The sequence below is a fragment of the Dipodomys merriami genome, unplaced genomic scaffold (genome assembly GCF_024711535.1).
Source record: "Dipodomys merriami isolate MVZ:Mamm:240054 unplaced genomic scaffold, mDipMer1.0.p SCAF_4, whole genome shotgun sequence".
Lineage (NCBI taxonomy): Eukaryota > Metazoa > Chordata > Mammalia > Rodentia > Heteromyidae > Dipodomys > Dipodomys merriami.
The window spans coordinates 41,491,933-41,508,905 of record NW_027205603.1 but is presented as its reverse complement, the minus strand read 5'-3'; the positions used below and the strand labels follow the sequence as shown (position 1 = coordinate 41,508,905).

General features: G+C 38.5%; 1 protein-coding gene across 14 annotated transcripts in view; it reads right to left on the bottom strand.

Moving 5' to 3' along the window:
• The window catches only part of CUNH8orf34 (chromosome unknown C8orf34 homolog), a 413,720-nt gene that overhangs the window by 95,965 nt on the left and 300,782 nt on the right, over positions 1 to 16,973 (bottom strand). For all 14 annotated transcript variants that reach the window (XM_069990879.1, XM_069990886.1, XM_069990876.1 and 11 more), the window contains 2 exons: positions 4,773 to 4,858; positions 928 to 1,004 (listed from right to left, as the gene is read on the bottom strand). In XM_069990879.1, coding sequence (XP_069846980.1) covers positions 928 to 1,004; positions 4,773 to 4,858 — 163 coding nt within the window. The remainder of the gene's footprint in view (positions 1 to 927; positions 1,005 to 4,772; positions 4,859 to 16,973) is intronic.

Below are 16,973 nucleotides of genomic sequence, written 5' to 3'. Positions count from 1 at the left end.
ATAGAAGTACTGTATGGACACATTAAGTATTATGTTCAAGATAAGATTTCATAGCAACTGAACATGTTCAATAGACTTGATATGTCAAATGTGTATAGATACTGTTCTATTACTTATTTTAACCTTGAGTCTTATTTAAAGTCATAAATCTAACAGTTTGCTCCCAGTATAGTTTATTGAAGAGATATAGTTTAACACAAAGTATCATAAAGCTTTGACAACTGAAACTAGCATGCTTAAGTAGTAAGTAAATTTTCAGGATTTACAAAACATTTATCTATTAAGATATGTGTTGTTGAACTTACTGATGGTTAAGATTGCAGCTCATAAACACTTAGAAAGTTTATATGCACAAGTAAATGGCTAACTCTACCAGAACTTAACCAAGTCTTCTTTGCCAGTTGTTAGAGAGTTTCTTATGTCCTTGTTGTTTTCCTATAACAAGATGAGCCACTTGCAGATGTGGTACACTGTGTTACTAAGGCAGGGCCATAGGCACATTTCAAAGCAGTCTTTAAATAAGAATATGGAGCCAGGCACTGGTGGCTCACGCCTGTAATCCTAGCTACTCAGGAGGCTGAGATCTGAGAATCACGGTTCAAAGCCAGCCCGGGCAGGAAAGTCCATGAGACTCTTATCTCCAAGAAACCACTAGGAAACTGGAAGTGGCACTGTGGCTCAAGTGGTAGAGCACTCGCCTTGAGCTGAAGAGTGCAGGGACAGAACCCAAGACAAGAGTTCAAGTCCCACGACAGACCAAAAAAAAAAAAAAAAAAAGAAAGAAAAGAATATGGTTTTCCATTCCATCTACATTTTCCCATTAGTGGTCTATGTTGTTTTTAGAGATTAAAGAAAGTAATAACAGTAAAAAGTAGAGTAATAAGTAATAAATAATAAAAAGTAGCTGTATTAGAGACATGTACTCACCTGTGCTGAGAATGTAGATGCTTTCTCAAATTCTTCACTTTCTTCCATCACTGTTTCTTCAGTCCCAGGTAAAGAATCTTTAAATTGTTAAAAAAAAAAAAACAGATAAATTAAATCACCTATTACCTTTACTTCTGATTTATAAAGCCTGTTGGTGAGAAAGACATTGAAGCGATTGATTAAATAGTGTGTATAGGTTGAAATTAGAATGTAGAATGACATTTAGCTTAAAGATGACTTTATCTGTTATACCATGTATACCTAATAAATAGAAACATAAAAATCACATGTACTATCAGAGAACCATGGGACATTTAGATCCATGTATTTATTGTCTAAAGTTGACATCTGGTTAAATATTCATTTTTCCTCAAACATCCATCATTTCTTGATATTGAACTATTCAAACTCCCTTCTTCTCTTCTTTTGAATATATGGTATATTATGGTTTCCTTGTGTCTTTTATGGTTAGGAAGTTTTCTATATTGTTTAAGATATCATTCTCTGTCAAAGTAGGAGTAAAATATCTTCCATAGCAGCTCTTCAAACTGTACAGATTGAATGTACTGACTGAATCCTGCTAGGACACACTCACAAAGCAATGTTCCTTAGATATCACAGGAGTAATATTACATGCACTTATCTGATTATCTGGCAAACATTCTTACATTCTCTGATATTAATTTATATGTTAATATATGGAGTTTGAATTTCTTCCATAGAAAACTGTATTTAGCTTTTTTTTATTGTCAAGGTAATGTACAGAGGGGTTACAGTTATGTAAGTAAGGTAATAAGTACATTTCTTGTCAAACTTGTTACCTCTTCCCTTATTTTTCTCCTACTTTCCCTCCCCCCAACCCTCCCTACCCCCAAGCTATACAGATCATTTCCAACATATTGTCTGTGTATATCACTGTTGTATTGGTTCTTTCACCATTCTGTTGTTCCCCTTCCCTTCCTTAATTCAAATAAATGTACATAAAATACCAGAGTACCAAAATCAAATACAGTGACAACAGGAGATATACCACAGGGGGAAGAACATACAAAGTACATACAAAATCACATAGTACAACGAACATACAAAATCACATAGTACATTAAAAAGAACAATAACAAACCATTTGTGTCCATGTCTTGGAGTTGATTTTGCTTAGTGTCATCTTATATGGCCTCAAAAGCTATTATTTTTATAGAAAGTGAAGGAAGCAAGCTAGCATATGACTGGATTCCTAGCTCTTTGGAAGGCATATACTGGAAGGGTCATATTTCAAGGCTAGTTTAGACAGAAAGTTCATGAGACCTCATCTCAACCAATAAAAGCTGAGTATGGTGACACACACTTCTTACCTCACCTATGAAGGAAAGCATAAATTGGAGGATCACTGTCCAAACTAGCCTAAGCCAAAGGCAAAACCTTATCTCAAAACTAAACTAAGTAAAGCTGGACACTAGTGGCTCATTCCTGTAATCCTACCTACTCAGGAAGCTGAGAATTGAGAATCATAGTTTAAAGCCAGCCTGGGCACGAAAGTCAGTGAGACTTTCCAATTAACCACCAAAAAGAAGCCAGAGGTGGGGCTGTGGCTCCAGTGGCAGGTCAATAGACTTGAGCACAAAAGCTCAGAGACAGCACTCAGGTCCAGAGCCCCAGGATGGCAAAACAGTAAAATATAAATGTAAAATGGCAGAAAAGTCTGGGAATATGCTTAACTGGTACAGTGCCTTCCTATCAACTCCCAGAAAAGGAGGTGGAGGAAGAAGATGATGGGAAGAGGAAGGAGGAGAAAGGATAATGAACTAAATGCAGCATGGTGTCAAATGGTATACAAGAGGACAGAACAGGGCTGTTCTATGAGACAGAGAAAAGTAGAGGGGAATAGAGACCCAGCACTATCAGGAAAAGTAATGGGGAGCAAAAGCAGAGAAGAGCCTCTGAAGAGACACTGACAGGATGAACATCAATGCAGCAGAAAGCTGAAAGAGAAGGTGCATAGTATTTCCACTTAGGATACTGACAGTAGTCCCCCAGAGACAAAATGTATCATTGGTGCAGGAATGAAAGTAGCAAGTGTCAGCAGATAAGAAGTTCCATTTTCTGGGCTGGGAAGGTGGCTGAGTGGTAGAGCGCTTGCCTTGCATGCATGAGGCCCTGGGTTCAATTCCTCAGCACCACATAAGCAGAAAAAGCTGGAAGTGGTGCTGTGGCTCAAGTGGTAGAACACTAGTCTTGAGCTAAAGAGCTGAGGGACAGCGCCCAGGCCCAGAGTTCAGGCCCCATGACTGGCAAAAAAAAAAAAAAAAAAAAAAGAAGTTCCATTTTCTAAAGAGTCAGAAGACAAGTTCAAAGAAGTTAGAATTAGTGAATAATGCTGTGATAAACATAGTCGTGCTGGTAGCTTTAGCTACCAAATGTTTGTGATCATTTGGTAAATGCCCAGAAGTGAGATTGCTGGGTCATAAGGGAGCTCTATGTGGAGTTTTTAGGAACCTCCATACTGCTTTCCAAAGTGGTTGAACAACTTTACACTCCCACCAAAAGTGCAGTAGCATTCTCTTTTGGCCACATCCCCTCCAGCATCTGTTGTTATTAGATTTCTTGATTATAGCCATTCTAACTGGGGTGATGTGGAATCTCAATGTTGTTTTGATTTGCATTTCTTTATGGCCAGAGAAGTTGAGCATTTCTTTATATGTCTATTGGCCATTCTTATTTCTTCTTCAGAGAAGTCTCTCTTTAAGTCTTTAGCCCATTTATTAATGGGGTGGTTGTTTCTTTGAAGATTTGTTGTTGGGGGATTTAATTTTTTGAGTTCTAAGTATATTTTAGATATGAGGCCCTTGTGTGTTGTAACCCAGATGCACCTCAATAGATGAATGGATCAAGAAAATGTGATATATATATATATATATATATATATATATATATATATATATATAATGGAATTCTATGCCTCCATCAGAAAGAATGACACTACTTCATTTGTTAGGAAATGGAAAGACTTGGAAAAAATCATATTAAGTGAAGCAAGCCAGCCCCAAAGAAATAGAGGTCCCATGGTTTCCTTCAGTTGCAATGATTAGTATACGTCTAGGATAATTTTATCAGATGAGCAGAAAAGCATAATTTTATCAGATGAGCAGAAAAGCTATGTACATATGACCATATAAGATGATACTAAGTGAAATGAACCCCAATAAATGGACATAATATGTCTTTGTTGTTGTTGTTGTTGTTTTTAATGTACTAGGTGATTTTTCGGTTTCTTTTGATGTTCTTTCCCCTATGGTATAACCCCTGTTGTCACTGTACTTGATTTTGGTATCCTGCATCTTGTATACACATTCTAATTTGGGGAGGGGAAGAGGAATAACAAAAAGCTGAAACAAGGACACAGGATGACCCATTGCAATAATGATACCCACAAGGCAGTTAATTGGAAATGAACTTTAAAACTTCAGGGGGTGGAGGAGGTAGGAGAGGGAAGGGATAGTGGGAGAACAACAAAGGCGGGGGTAACAGTGTTCGACAAGACTTGCACTCACAACCTTACTCATGTAACTGAATCCCTCTGTACAGTATCTTTACAGTAAAATTAAATTAATAAAAGATGTTAGAATTAGTGTCATCGTTTGAGGAGGAAGCAACACATAGGTACTGTTCCTTCTTGTTCTCCTTTGCCCTTGGCCTCCTGACTCACAGCACCAAGGACTGCTGGTCATGGACATGTGACCACAGCCACCATGATTTGTTGCAGAGGAAGATGTTTAGTCTGGTTTCTTCTATTTTAATTATTAAATGCCATTCAAACAACAATAGACATAATCATATTTAATACTCACCCAACGAATCTGGAATTATTTCATCTGGAGAATGAAGTACTTGTAAAGTCTCTTCAGTCCGTTCTGCTAGGTTGTCTCCTTGAAGCCTACACAGGATGAGGAATAAAGCGATCAAATTCTTGGTAAAATTCAACAGCTTTAAAATAGAAATAAAAGTTTATTAAACCCATCTTGGGTTCTGTAGCCTTTAAGGGAAAGTCTTCTTTCCTCCTGGTATGATTGGGATAAGGTCAATAGTTTTACTTCTTTCCTTGACTAGAGAAAAATTTATGAACAAATGTTTTCACTGAAACGATGGAGGAGGACTGAGTGAATGATAAAACAATCTTTAGAAACTGACAGTGTGCTCACATAACTTCTCTTTGCAGGAGGCCTGAGATGGCTTTTATGACTTCACAGAATTAGCAAATATCAACCCACCTAAGCTCAAAGCTGTGTGGGTCAGGGTGTGTCACAGTGGTAGTGAAGATTCCTGTGTGGAATGGCTGGGATCCTCACAGATATTGGGTTATCCTCAGGAGAGCAAAACTGTCTAGTTGTTTTCATGGCAGTATACTGAACTTCTGTATTCTCTACCATATAATGAGAATCGTAGACTGGCAATGTCTCATTCAGCTTTGGATTTATATCAGTCTGGAGATGCATTATGCAAGAAACATGAAGCTTAGTAATACAGTTGGGAATTTTGCACTAAATACACAGATCTGCTAATGTTGGCAGGTAGTCAGACAAGCAGCCCAGACTGGAAGTTTCTATCAGAGTTCTTAACCTTTACTTGAACTTTGATAAATAACAAGTGTTCTCAAAGAAAGTGTTAACAACAGCATGGTATATGACATTAAAAATTTTTAAATGTGAGTATGGTTCATAACTCTATCAGGCTCAAATGTTATCATTTTCAGCTATTTTTTTGTGGGGGGGAATCCAGTCGTGGGGCCTGAACTCTGGGCCTGGGTGCTGTCCCTCAGCTCTTCAGCTCAAGACTAGCACTCTACCACTTGAGCCACAGTGCCACATCCAGCTTTTTCTTTTTGCTTATGTGGTGCTGAGGAAGCGAACCTAGGGCCTCAGGCATGCAAGGTAAGCGCTCTACCACTGAGCCTTTGTTTTTATATATCATAGTAGGATTGCATAATAATTAGTTCTTGACTTATAAATTCAAACAAGTGTATAACTTTTTCTTCAATTTGTGTAAGGATAAATATTATACTTGTATTTCTATTATACAATATTAAATTATGTTTATTTCTATATGGATTATACATTTATACTGTATATTACCTCCTACATATAAAAGCATATTTGTTATATATTTATTGTGTATGATAATTAAGGCATTCTCAAGAGGAATTACCTGATAAATTGTAATCATTTTTAATGAAGTATATATTTTATAGCTTAATTTGTTTTAAGAATGTTTACCATGAAGAAAATAGCTCTTTTAAATAAATTAACTATTTCTCTAATCTTCCATTCTGTCTTTCACTATTTTACTCTCTCCAAGTAATTAAGAAAATGAGTTCAATAACCAACAATATAAAGTAGTCTTTTTTGAGCTTTTGTTTTCTAGGACTATCCTCTCAAAATTACCAAAGAAAGAAAGCATATATGTACATGACTTCTTGAAAGTAGTATCATAATTTAAAAATTCGCAAGCTGGAACACAGGCCTGATGGAGCACATGCCTGTAACACAAGCTTTGGCAGAAGGATGCTGAATTTATGTAGCCTGAGCTAGACAGCAAGAGCCTGTCTCAAAAAAAAAAGCAAATCAACAACAACAATAAAACCCCCAAAACAAAAGCCACATTAACACATTTGGGTATTTAAAGTTAGGCTAAAAACCTTGAAGGAAAAATAAACTTACAACAAAGAGCAAAATGAAGCAAGACTCTAAACTTTTTCTGCTTATTGAATGCATCAGTAGAACAGAATGCTTATTTAGCTTTTATTGATATGCTCAGTCATTGGCCAAATGTTGTGGAGAGGCAAAGAAATGATAACTGTCCTTGGTTTCAGAGTTCTCAATTGGGTGGAGCTGAAAACACAAACTGCCTTGAATGGAGACTTCAAAATTGAATGGCATGAAAGCAGCTCATGTCTGTTCAGTGCTACTCTCCAGATACCTGTGAAGTTTGATTTACCATGACTTGAGGCCTGTTTTGTTGATCATCACTACCCTGGAGTGCTCTACCAGTATTTCCTAACCTGGAATCCACACAGCACTACTTTTGTAAAAGGTTAATAGGTGCTGAACAAACAAGGGTTGTGTGGGCAAATCCGGGAAATAAGTCTTTAAAAAGTTATATTGTTTTTACTTTTTTGCCACAGACCTTTAAATGCATAATCCCATCCTTTTCTATTTGTTTTCTAAAACCACTCTTCCATATTAAACAAACTCCCTTAAATTTTCAACTCCAGCAAAAGTTATTTTCTGCTTCTCTTTGTCATGATGAAACCCATTTCTCATCCTAATATATTACAGTACTGAGGCTGAGGTTGTAGCTTAGTAGTAGAGTACATGTTGGGCATGAATGAGGCCACTGGTTTGTTATGCAGCAGCAAGCAGAATTAAAAACAATATTATCTGGGCATCAAGGCTCACACCTGTAATCTTAGCAACTCAGATGGCTGAGTTATGAGAATTGCAGTTTGAAGCCAGCCTACACAGGAAAGACACTCTCACCTCTAATGAACAACACCCTGTCATTCCTTCCCCTCAGATCCCAACCCTGTGCTAGTCTACCATTTTCCTGAGGATGTGCAGCTCAACAGTTCTAAAAAAAAATCTCTCTAGGATCATTGAGGAATCAGTGGTCTCCAGCTTTAAACTTGGCTGTCTTTCTTCTAGTCTTATCAAAGTCTTTTAAAAAGATACCACCTTCCTTACATATAACTCAGAAAGTGTGTGTATTAGAATAAAGACTTGAACTCATCTTCACACACTATTCCTATTAATTATCTTCACCTGGATTCCCTTCCAATTCACAAAGTCTGAGAGGCCTTTTCCCTTGTGACACTTCAGTGATCTATCAGGCTTGTGATTTCAATCTCATTGTCTCTGGTTTTCTCTTGGTCCTTAATCATCTACCTCCTTCCACTTCCTTCCCACCAGCATTATTCATCTTGCGCATCTCTTCTGTGACTCTCATAGCAAATAAACAAACTTGCTACTCTTTTGCCCTTAACAAAACACACACACACACACACACACACACACACACACACACACACACACACACACACACACACACACACATTTCTTGTCTATTCTTCTTTGAACCAAACTTCTAAAACAGTTTAATCTTTAATACTTCTACTTGCAGTTTTTATTCCCTCCCTAGCTGTTTTAATTTGGCTTGTGCCCCAGACACTTTAGAAAATTGCTTATGCTAAGACTGCCTAACCTCCTAATTTGCCACCTGCAGTAGAAATTTTAAGAGCTTGTCTTTTTCAGTTGCGGGGCTTGCACTCAGTGCCTGGGCACTCTCCCTGAGGCTTTCACTCAAGGCTGGCACTATACTTTGAGCCACAATTCGACTTTGGTTTTCTGGTGATTAATTGGAGATAAGAGTCTTATGGACTTTCCTGCCCAGGCTGGCTTTGAACCAAGATCCTCAGCTCTCAGCCTCTTGAGTAGCTTGGATTACAGGCATGAGCCACCAGCACTCATGACCTTGTCTCTGTTTGACCCTTGGTGGACACCTACCTACCCACTCTTGAAGCTATCACTGCTCCTTTGCTGTGGCCCTCTCCTTCCTATATATCTACCAGGCTGACCATGAATATATCTTCTCAGTCTCCTCACAAGGCTCCCTTCCCTTATATACTGTTAATTAATAATGGTTTCATCTTTACCAATAGTGTTTCTAATTCTTCATCATCTATCTGAATCATCTCACTCACTGTTTTAATCACACACATAGGCTACGGTTTTTCAAGTCTTTATCTTGAAACCCAAAACTCAAGATTGATGCCACCAAATTCTTGCAAGGCATTTTACTTGAATGCACTACAAGTACCTTAGAAGGTTATGTCCCAAAGCAAGCCCATCCTCACTGTCACCTCCACTCCCACCACACATGGCTAATTAATCCTTGCTAATCACTCTTCCTAAAAAGATTCCATGCATCTACCACCTGTTGATATTATTGTTATGATGCTTGGGCTCATTTGGAGTTACCTCTATTGTTATATACTTTCCTCATAAATATCCACAATTAGAATCTCACATACAAAATTCTAGTGTGCATGCAGTTACCAGAATCTTTAAAACACAAATTTGACCATATGACTTTTATGCTTTAATTGTTTTAGTGGAAGCAGTCTCAATATTAACTGGCTAAGTGGGTTCATGAACAGATTTTAGAAGAAACACAATAATTAACAGTGAATGGGAATAAAGAGTTTATACTGTTGGTGACCTGTCTTTTAGGGAGAGAGAAAAAACATAATTTCAGCCAGTTTCTCAAAATATCCCTGACTGAAAAATCTTTGTTTAAGAATTCCCATTTTTATTGGCTTCTTGTCCCCTGTGAGATGAGTTATGTCTTCCTCAGCAAGTTTTTGAGGTCCTCAACTGCACAGTCCCTACCTCTCTCTGCAAATTCACCTTCTTGGATTTTCCAGCATGATTTTGTACTCCATAAACCCCAAACTGCTTTCACATTTTTGAAGATATTTTGTTGTTAAAACCACCTTATGTCTTTATACTATTATACCTTGCAGTATTTATCCACCCTCTCTTTTATTATGTGGCTTATCTTTGTTTTCATTTTAGATTATCTTTCCAGATTTTTTTCTTTTGGGAGACTAAGCATTGCATGCAAATCTTTACTATAGTTTTATTTTACTGTAGTTTGTTTGTTTAGATATCTGTTTTTGTCAGCACACTGTGTTTAAAGCAAAGAATGTCATAGAATAGGTAGTACTTGAAAAAGTCTTTTAAATAATCTGAAAATTTAATGGGGAGGAGAAAAGAGAAGGTGTATTCCAGGAAAATATAGATTGGACTCATGTTGGGAAATGAAATCTCCTGGAGAAAAATGTAGAAACTCTCCCAGGCCTTTCTCCACTGCGTGGAGGACCAAGATGGCCTGGTGCCAGCCTGAAAGATGAAAAAACCTACCCCTTACCTGAATACCACATGCGTGGTGCTGTTCTTACTCAGCTACCTCTTTTTAAAAACCTAACATAAATGGTGCCGTGACTCTGATAAGGGGCTTAAAGTCAGGATAGGTGGGATTCCTCTCTGTTTTTTTCCTCTTTTTTTCTTTTTTGTTTTTCCCTTTTTGCTCTGAGGAATACCCACAGTTCTGACGGCCTTTTGCAAACCCATCTGTCAGCTGCGGACACAGTGCATCCATACCATTGCTGGCCTTCACAACCACGTCCACACCACTTCTCTACTATGTCCTTCAATGCTCATGAGACTTCTCCAGACTTCATCTAAGGGCTCACGCCACCAAGGAACACCTGCTGCTCACTGCCTTCTCTGGGAGGGGACCAAATTCCAGCCTTTTACCCCTATTGTCAATGCCCCTTGTCAGCAGGAAGTAGCCAGAGAGAATCATAACCCTATTTCATGATTTTTAAAAGGCTGGAATGTAAGGTCCACTCCTGGATGGCCAACAGACTCCACCCTCCTCACAGCAGTCTCCACCCAGTACCTGCGTTACCTAGGCAACTGGGACACCTGGAAGAGGTCACATCTGAATTTGTTGTGGCCACACCTTTCTCTGCCCATACCCTAGATAAGACCTAGCCCAGGCTCAGAAGCGCTCTCTCTGCTCTTTTCTAGCTCTTTTCTCTCTTTCCTCTCTTTCCCAGGCCCTTCCCCACCGCTGGAGGACCAAGATGGCCTGGTGCCAGCAGGAACTATGAATAAACCTACCCCTTACCTGAAAAAAAAAAAAGAAAAATGTAGAAAGAGACAGTGAGAAAGAGACAGAGAGAGACAGAAAGAGACAGAGAGAGAAATAGAGAGATCTAGCATCACAAAAACAGCCTAATAGCTTCAATGAAAGAGATATGCAAGAAATGATAAATTTATAATAAAGAGATTATTTCAGATAAGATTTTTCAAGCCAAGTAAAGAATTTGAGCTAATTCAGGAGAAATACTAAAGGCTTTTGGATCACTGGTTTAGACAATTCTATGATCTATTTATTTATTCTTAATTATCTTTAAGTATTTGTATAAAGAAGTCCCCATTCTTCAAAACAGTATATGAGTACAAAGTGTCTGACAACATTATCACCCATCTCTCTTAACCCATCCCTTCTCTCACTTTTTTTCTTTAATTGAGATTAGGTGATAACATAAATTTCACATATTTCATAGTATTGTGGAATAGTGATACTTAGAGTCACAAACACATTTTAACTTTCACAAGGCAAATTGTCATTATCATGGTCTATACAGCTTGTGAATTCTATGAGCTTTGACATTACAAGTTATTTTTTCCACATCAGGTGATGTTTACATTTCTTTCCTTTTGCTTAGTGTGGGCTGTTCCCACTTACTCTGATCCTCCTCTTGGCTTCCCTTTGTTGTGTGTATATATCCACTATACATATGGTCAAGAACATGGAGTCATTTAGCAATGATATGACAAAATGGGTGGCTGTCCTTTGTTTCTTGAGTCCTGTTACTTTGCCATTACTTCTTGTATTTGGCTTTAATTATGTGATTTTTTTTTAAAGCTATGCTATAATGTTAACCTCTGGCTTGGCAAAGTCTATAAAACCATTTAAGATTTTTTTTTAATGATCCAGGAATAGAAGAGGAAAATGAAGAGTGGAGATTGCTTCTTATGAGTGTGAGGTTATCCCAGGAGCTAGGGCTAGAGCAGTGAGCAAAGCTGAACAAATTCTCATGCTCAAGGAGTTTGTATTATATTAACTGGAGGTGATAAGCAAACAAGCAAAATACATACATCAGGTATTGCTCTTAAACATCATAGATATTGAAGAATGAAAAGTAAAGTTGGGAAGGAATACAGAGAGGATTTGGAGGAGGATAGAATGGTATAATTTTATGTCATGTGTACACAGAAGGCTTCCATAGATGGAAGTATTTGAAGTAACAGAGTAATTGATCCAGACCCTGGAAAATAGCACATAGAAAAGGTCAGATAATGTGATGTCAGGAAAATGAACCCTTAGATATGTATTTTAATGTTTTTTTTCTTTCATGCATGTGTTTCTAACGCATTTATAAGATTATCTCTTTGTTGCTTTGTATGTCCCTCCCCCACAGTATAACTCCTGCTTTCACTATATTTGATGTCAGTATAACTTGTGGAGGAGATGGGGAAAAACCAGTTGTTTAAGGATACAGGTGGACCTGTTGCAACAATGAGAAGTATAAGTTGTCATGTCCAAAACGAGCTTTACAACGTCGGTGGGGGGGGGGAAGGGGGAAAGGGGGGGAAGGAGAAGGATTGGGATTGGGGGGAAGGGGGGAGGCTGGGAAGGGATGTGAAGGGTAAACAAAGGAGGAGGCTGCAATGCTTGGTAAGAAATGTACGCATTATCCTGCCCATGTAATTGTAACCCCTCTGTACAGTATGTTCACAAATAAAATAAAATTAAATTAAAAAAAAGAAAATAGCACATAGAAATATCTCAAAACCAATTACTCTAGTGTCATAAAAGAGGGGATAAGGGGCTGGGAAGGTGGCTCAGTGGTAGAGCGCTTACCTTGCATCCATGAGGCCCTAGGTTCGATTCCTCAGCACCACATAAGCAGAAAGAAAAAAGCAGAAATGGCGCTGTGGCTCAAGTGGTAGAGCACTAGACTTGAGCTGAAGAGCTGAGGGACAGCGCCCAGGCCCAGAGTTCAGGCCCAACGACCGGACCCTCCCCCCAAAAAAGAGGGGATAAATATGTGGGCATGTTATCACAGAGGGTATCTCACCAAATACTTCACAATGAATCCTTCATTTAAGGGAAGCCATTGAAGAGTTTTGATTCTGAGAAATTGCATGAACAGATGTTTGCTTTAAGAAGGATCTCTTACCTGTTATGTTGAGGATTGACTATGGGACATAGGCACAAAAGTAGTAAGATACATTTGGGTTTCACTGTTGGGAGTGGAAAGAAGTAGACTGATTTGGGATAAATCCTAAAGTGTTAACAAGAAAGGAAGAAAAAAGAAAGGAAGGGAGGGAGGGAGAGAAGGAGGGAGGGAGGAAGGAAGGAAGAAAGGAAGGAAGAAGAAAGGGAAGAAGAAAAGAAAGAAAAGAAGAAGAGAAAGGAAGAAAGAAAGAAAGAAAGAAAGAAAGAAAGAAAGAAAGAAAGAAAGAAAGAAAGAAAGAAAGAAGAAAGAAAGAAGGAAAAAAGGAAGGAAGGCAGGAAGGAAGAAAGACAGGAAGGAAGGAAGGAAGGAAGGAAGGAAGGAAGGAAGGAAGGAAGGAAGGAAGGAAGGAAGGAAGGAAGAAAGAAAGGAAGGAAGGAAGGAAGACAGGAAGGAAGGCAGGAAGGAAGGCAGGCAGGAAGGAAGAAAGGAAGGAAGGAAGAAAGGAAGGAAGGAAGGAAGAAGGAAGGAAGAAGGAAGGAAGGAAGAAGGAAGGAAGGAAAAAGGAAGGAAGAGTGAGCCACTTTTTTAGGCCTGAGCAACTAAACTAATCTTATTGCCCTTTGCTGAGATAAAGAAAACAGAAATTTGATGGGAATTTTGTTTGGGATATAGCAAGCTTAAAATGTGCTTTCAACATGTAGGTAGAGGTGTAGATAGATAGTTGGAAAGCTATGTGGAGATGTTAAACAGCTGTTTGGAATTTTAGGCCTGTGGTTTGTCCTTTCTAGGTTCCAAAATATTTACAAAGGCCATCAGAATATGATATAGTACTATTTAATTCAGCTCTTTTCCATATTAGGATTTTCTCTTTCTCTACAAAGTTAATAATAAATCCTGCTAAATATTAGTGAAATCAGGAGAATCATATTAAACAGTTTGGTTTTAATAAAATGTGAACCATTTTCTTCAGAGGTTTGGGGAAATCATTTATCTTTCCTTTTAAAAGCTACTCTTAATTAAATGACAAAGCCTCTTCCACGGTTGTTGTCACTGATTTACTTCTAAGTCTCTATATAAATGGTAACTTTCTATTTTAGGATTCCAATATATGTTTTTAAGGTAAGTTATATAAGTTTACTGTGATCCTTTTAAAAAAGTTAAAATTATCTTAAACCCCAAACATTTAGTAAGAATTGTCAAAGGCAAAACTCGTCCTCAAATCCCGAGCCTGTATTCTGGCATGGAGAGAATGGAAGCCTCCTGAGGTCAGAGACCAGGCCTGATACCCTCCACTCCATAATAGCCTTGCATATGGACTTTCATTAGTAGTTTCCAAAATAACTACCTAATTCAGATGAGAGCTCCATGAATGTATTTACCAGTTTAATGGTCCCATTCCTGCCTGAGAATAAAAGGCACTGGTACCCTGTGAAGCCTCTCCACTTTCTTCCCAAAGTCCCACTTCTTCAGTGCCCAGGTATCCTTCCCATTCTCTTTTGCAGTCCCATTAGTCCATCTTCAAACCCTTCAGCGAATGGCATTTTACTGGCCCTTTCGTACTCTTTCCAAAGAAAACTCCCACGAGGACTTAAGATTCCCTTTTTTATTTTGACATATGCCTTGATATATTTGTTTGTTTGTTTGTTTATGTGCTTAATTATCTTTAAGTAGTTGTACAAAGAAGTTCCAATATGTCAGTTTGAAAGTACATTGTACCTTGGACAATGTCTCCTCCATGACTCCCTACTCCACCCATCCCCTCAATTTAGCTGGTTCTATTGTCACACACACAAATTGAACTTTATGATGGCACTTGTACACCCTTCATCTTCTCCATTCTTCTGCACCTTCCCCTTCCTCCCTCCTCCACCAATACATGTTCAAGTTACACCACTGGAATCCTTCCCTTCATCTACCATACTCTAACTAATATGTTTATGTATATATCTATATGATACTATGTATATTTACAGATACAGTTTAGATTTAGCTTCAATATATGAAAGAAAACATGCACTCTTCCTCTCTGAACCTGACTTACTTCACCTGATTTTTTTTTTCCAGTCAGTGCCAGCACTGTGGAAGACGTGTTCCTTTACCTATGTTCCTTCTAGCATTCATCTGTAAGTACCCTTGCATCTGCTCCATTTTTCCTATCAGTGTTGCAGGAGGGTAGTGAGGCATCAAAATGATACATCATTTTTCCTAGGAAAAGAATGGACAAAGATAAAATAATATCTCCACTTACTCTGGAGCTTTCCTTAAATTCTGCTTAAATCTCCCCATTCATTCACAAGAACCTTAGAACACGAACCTCTAACATATAATGATTGATGGTGACACCAAGTTGAAAAACATACTCTTCCCTGTTAAACTTTCCTTTTAGCTTTCTATCTCCTCAAAGTGAGATATGGTCCCACAGACTAGCTATGACTCCCTAATGAAATTTATAGCTCTTTCATATATACAGGATGGCAAGCATGTAGAAGACATAGTTATTTTTATCAGGCCTGCTGATTACTTTCCTGGCAAAGCTTAAGGATTCAAAAATCAAATGCAAGGAAAATACATGTGGATGGTAGATATGTTTTGTTGGTGGTCTCTTCTGCTTTATCTCAAGTCAAATGTAGAGATGTCAATATAAAGTAAGGTACAGAAGATGAAGCATGGAGTGGGATTGATTCTTAGCATATCTGGGAAATATTAAACCAGATTTTCCAGACAAATAGAGCCAGAATTTGGACCATTGATGCACAAAACTTGGCTGCAGTACAAGGAACAATGATGGGGCACATGCCAACCTTCCTGAAATCTGATGCAGCCATGAGAAAAGATTGTGCTCAGATTGAGCTAAGGGAACCTCAGGAGAAAACAGCCAAACCCAGAAGGAGCTAGAGACAGCCCTTGACATTGCAATCAGCACACATTTTTCAGAACAATCACTCATGCTCATTTTAATGCAGTTTTAAACATTCATGGGTTTCACATTCATAAAAAAGTTCTAGTAAAGTGTGTGTGTGTGTGCGTGTGTGTGCATGCACACACGCGCACTTTACACCTCTCATCAACTCTAGAGTAGAAGTATGTAGTTAAGGTCTTTATTCGACACCCTGAAACAGGGATTCTCAAATTTTGGTGTGCCTTGGAATCCCCTAGAGGACTTCTGAAACCAGAATTTCTAATTCAGAAAGTCTGGGTTAGAACGTGAAAATGTGTACCTCTAAAAAGTTTCTAGGTGATCCTAATACTCTGGCAAAGGCACCCCTGTTAGTATTTCTGCTCTGAAAGACAGAAAGACATAATTTTCCACCCATCCTCACCACGGCAGTAGTATTGTACCATTTGGAGAATGCCAACAGCAGACAAGATGCTGCCAGGGGAAGATGGTATTTTTCCTGGACTAATGTGCTGGGTATTCATTTTTAGCTAAACATCAAATTTTCTTTCCTAATATGTTATGGTTCAATCTGTCTGAGCACTTGCGCTCAGAATACTCAGTACACTTAGGATAAGTGAGAAGTGCTTGGTCAGCAGTCATCCAGTTCAGCAGCAGCTGCGAGGAATCTTTGTAAAGTGCTGATGTCTAGCGGGTTGAAAAATGGGATTGTGTGTGGAGCCAAAGCACTCCTTTGAAAAATTGCCAAAACTTTCCTACTCCCTTATCCCATTCCTTTCTTTAATCAGAGATCCTGATTCACAGTCTTGAACCTGAAGGCTGCCTCACATGTGCGCATGATGGGAGACCACCCTCTGTCGCATGCCCCTTGAGAGCAGCTGTTAAATAGCTGGTGCTTTACTATGTTCTCTCTCTCTGACTCTCTCTCTCTCTCTCTCTCTCTCTCTCTCTCTCTCTCTCTCTCTCTCTCTCTCTCTCTCTCTCTCTCTCTCCTGTCTCTCTCTCTCTTCTGTCTCTCTCTCTCTCTTCTGTCTCTCTCTGTCTCTCTTTCTCTCTCCCTCTCTTGCTCTCTGCCTTTCCTTCTCCTCTACTTTTTCCCTCATTCTTTCCCTTTTCCTCTCTTTCTCAAAATCAAATACCACTTTTGGACTTTTCTAAACCAATATGTCAAGATGTTCCTCGAGTTCCTTTATTCACTGTTTTTGGTTCATTTGAGAATAAATGAAAGCAAATTATAATGACTACAGTTTCAATAGTATAATTGTGATTTTTATATAAATAAAA